The sequence below is a fragment of the Triticum dicoccoides genome, chromosome 1A (genome assembly GCF_002162155.2).
Source record: "Triticum dicoccoides isolate Atlit2015 ecotype Zavitan chromosome 1A, WEW_v2.0, whole genome shotgun sequence".
NCBI lineage: Eukaryota > Viridiplantae > Streptophyta > Magnoliopsida > Poales > Poaceae > Triticum > Triticum dicoccoides.
This window is the reverse complement of record NC_041380.1, coordinates 602,167,709-602,171,641: the sequence shown is the minus strand read 5'-3', so window position 1 is coordinate 602,171,641 and position 3,933 is coordinate 602,167,709. Positions and strand designations below refer to the sequence as shown.

Sequence of the window (3,933 nt, the reverse complement as noted above, 5' to 3'; positions counted from 1 at the left end):
GCTTAAATGCAGGAAAGCGTTTCTGCTTTGAGGAGTTATGATGAATTCGGTATGTACTCCTTATCAGGCACGCATGCGGGCCCTGCGAGTTACAGCATGGGTATGGGCATGCCCAGCATGAGCATGGGAAGAGCAGGGAAAGGATATAGAAGAATGAGAAGCTCAGCCCCAGATCTGCCATCATTGCTGTTGGACTCCCGAATTATATTTCTTGGAATGCCAGTAAGAGATCAACCTTCTGTCTTATTTCTTATGTGCAACACTGAATTTATAAGGTTTCAACTACCAAAATGCTAACCTTGTGTTTTCCTTGTCTTATTGCTAGATTGTTCCAGCTGTAACTGAGCTTATTGCTGCTCAGTTTCTGTGGCTAGACTATGATGACCGCACGAAGCCAATTTACTTGTATATAAACTCAACAGGAACCATGGTACGTAAGTACTTAGATATTGATATCGGAAACAACATTTTTTTCTAAATTGTTAACATGCAATTTTCCATTCTCTTTGACATTATTTGAGTATTGATACTCCTATTCTCTGTGCTGCAATAGGATGAAAATAACGAGCTGGTCGCATCTGAAACTGATGCCTATGCAATTGCTGATTTCATTAATGTAAGCCCTTATCTATTGTCACTCAGATTAACTGGAAACTCGACATACCTTTCTATCATGCCCATAATATTACACATAATTCGTCATATCTCATGTTGATATTTGCATATGGGGTTGGATCCATGAACTATGTTTGCATTAATGATCCTCTGTTTTTATTATAGCCCCAGGGCATATTTACATTTTGGGACCGGGCAAGTAATTATTGTCCTTATGTTGCAAATTTTCTATATCATGATTGTCCAGAAGTTTCTGCACAAATGTGCATGTCGTTGCAGCATGCCAATCTATTCAGCCCTTGGGTTTTTTAGTTTATAGCGGTTTGAATATTCTGCATATTTGATTGTGTTCCTTCATATTTCCCGAACATTGAAGCAAAGATCAATTGGCTGTAGTTGTTTCTGCTATCAGAGATGATGGCTCTTACTTTGTTTCTTCTAGCTTTTGCTTGCACCTTTCATTGTAAGGGCTCTTGAATTCACTTGTGTTTAGTGAACCATGAAACTGGATCTATAGTAGTTGGTTGCTTTTACCTCTGAGACTGCAGTAACACCTTATCACACTCCATTGATAACACGGGATGAAGGATTCCATTTCCATTGAAGCAATATGACTATCGGCATTGATATTTATTTATGCACAAAAAGAGTTTCAGCACTGGGAACGCCCTTTTCTTGCCTCCACCTTTGGTTGTAAGGGCTCTTGACTTCACTTGATTAGTGTTTAGCAAACCATGGATCTGCAGAAGATGGATGCTTGTATCCCTCAGTCTGTGCAGTTACATCTTAACATACTCCATTGATAAATCAAATGGAACGAAGCATTCCATTCCCTTTAAAGCGTTAGGACTATCCACGTTGATTTTCTTACATACACAAAAGAGTTCTGCCTGACTCCTATCATATTTTTCTTGGTTCTACAGAGAAGCAAAGCTAAGGTTTACACCATCAATCTTAGCATGGCGTATGGTCAGGCTGCAATGCTTCTTTCCCTGGGGATGAAGGGTAAAAGAGGAGTGTTACCAAATTCGATAAGTATGTCTCTTTTCTTGGATTCCCAGGCCACACAGATATATGATTCTGACACGGTAGTCTTAAGTATCTCTTGATGCGCATTTCTGAACTGCAGCTAAACTGCACCTGCCCAAGGTCCACAAATCCGGTGGAGCTGCCATTGATATGTGGATTAAGGTGAAACTCAACTCTCCTTTCCGATATGAGTAGATCTGACCCGCGACATGATACTGCCGTGTTGCACTATGCACTGAATATTTTGTTTTGTCCTCAGGCAAAAGAGCTGGAAACCAACACGGACTACTACCTGGAGCTCGTGTCCAAGGGAGTCGGTAAACCGAAGGAAGAGCTCGCGGAGTTCCTGAGAGGCCCGAGGTACTTCCGCGCGCAGGAGGCCATTGACTACGGGCTCGCGGACACGATCCTGCACTCGCTGGACGGCTCGTTCAAGCCGAAGGTACCACCTTTTTAGCCCCTTGTCTTGTTCATCCATGTGTGATTTATAACATACCACGGGGGCTTTGCGCTGATGAACTGTTCGTCGTACATCAGGACCTGACGGCGCAGCTGGCCAAGGCGCAGGAGATGCGGCAGTCTGGGAAGCGCGCACCAGCTGGAGCTGGGCGATGGTCGACTCCGACCGCTCCCAGATAGACTAGAAGGCAAAGATACGCTCAGGCGACTGTGCTGCCACAGGTTGTAGACTTAGAAGATATCCGCCTGTTGTCTGGGATAGATGAAGCTGATGAAAACGTTGCACTCGCACTATACAGCACCCATATTTTGCCACCATCTTGTATTGTCTGGCATATTTCACTAGTGGAAACCCCGAATTTTTGTCAACTTTGGCTGTGGCAGATGTGATAGTGAACCCCGAATTTCGGAAAATCTTTTGAAGTTCGATATTATCAGTAAGTCTACAACCGTCATGCTCTATAATTCTATATAATATTTCTTTAAAAACTTCTCTAATATTTATTTTAATGTTGATATTAAAAAAATGCTTGTTATTGGGGATCATCTATAATCTGCATTAGCAGTATTTTGAAGTTCAAGAAAATTGCTCTAATATTTATCTTAACGTCATGCTCATCATTAAAAACCCCATCTATATTATCTAAATGCTCACACTCATGTTGAAATCTTTCGCATCAATAGGTTCTCTCCCCACTCTTTTGTTATTAGAAATAAAATGTTACAATGATCAATGAAAATACGTACTCTACATGAGTAGGAAAACAAACTCAGTAGTACAAAAAGATTATTTTAGATCCCTGAGAAAAACGAAGATTATTTGTATTCTAAATTAAATTCAGGTCCATCGCAATAAAAGGCTCTAAATTAAGGTTAGACTGTGCCGCCCAAAAAAGAAGCCTCGTCTCATATCCGGCCCGGTTGGCTCTACGCGCACAAGCAGGCCGAATCTTCATGTCTGGTCCAAACCCAACTAAACATTGCCCGCTTCAGCGCATATTTTCAGTCAACTAGTTGACGAGCTAGAAGAAGAGCTATTCATGATGTAGGATTTCTGTCGTGGAATTATCATGGCAAATGTGCTAGTGTGAGGACTTAGTCATAAGACCAACGCATCTATATATGTGGTAGCTTGAGAGGGGTTGATCAGAATCGAGAGACGCAACACACAAGACGAGGGTTTAGACAGCTTCGGGCCCCGGAAAACATCATCCGGTAATAGCCCTATATGCTGTTTGTGGCTAGGTCTCATTATGCTCATGAGGGAGTCGCCGGTAAGCCGGCTCTCCTCTAGTTGTGTCTAGCCCTAAAGATTATTGCTTCTTGCTTGTCCCTCTTTGAGGAGCCCTGTCCCTCCTTATATATGTTGAAGGGGCGGGTTACATGTGGAGTCCTATTAGGATTAGGACTAGTCTACCTTCTAATACAAACCGGATACAAGTTTGGGTCTTAACTCCTTGTAAAGTAAAATATTCTTCACGCCTTTCCTCTTAAACCGGCCCATCATTAACATAAACCGGCCTTCCGGGCCTTGGGCCTGGTCATCCGTCTGTCCCGCCCGCCGGGTTACCAGTGAGTCATAATATTCAGGCAGGTTGCTTGTAAACCGCCTGGTCAGGGCGGATCGCCACTGAATCGCCAAGTGTCAACCGGGTCTCAAGTAAATCGCCAAGTCCGGCCGGGTCATACCGCGGGGTATATCCCCGACATTAGCCCCCAGTTTAATTTCGATTTATCCATGTTAAACTGATCCCGTAAAACAAACACAAGAACAACCTTGACAAGTCATACTCCAGGTTAAAAATTCTTGTAAACTGGCACCTGATCATC

General features: G+C 42.9%; 1 protein-coding gene across 1 annotated transcript in view; it reads left to right on the top strand.

The window, feature by feature from the left end:
• Positions 1 to 2,544, top strand: part of LOC119294958 (ATP-dependent Clp protease proteolytic subunit-related protein 1, chloroplastic-like) — a 5,590-nt gene extending 3,046 nt beyond the window's left edge. Inside the window, exons 3-9 of the mRNA XM_037573274.1 lie at positions 13 to 222; positions 326 to 430; positions 554 to 616; positions 1,539 to 1,650; positions 1,745 to 1,806; positions 1,904 to 2,086; positions 2,182 to 2,544. Of these exons, the coding sequence (XP_037429171.1) occupies positions 13 to 222; positions 326 to 430; positions 554 to 616; positions 1,539 to 1,650; positions 1,745 to 1,806; positions 1,904 to 2,086; positions 2,182 to 2,283 (837 nt within the window). The 3' untranslated portion in view covers positions 2,284 to 2,544. The remainder of the gene's footprint in view (positions 1 to 12; positions 223 to 325; positions 431 to 553; positions 617 to 1,538; positions 1,651 to 1,744; positions 1,807 to 1,903; positions 2,087 to 2,181) is intronic.
• The last annotated feature ends 1,389 nt before the right edge of the window (positions 2,545 to 3,933 follow it).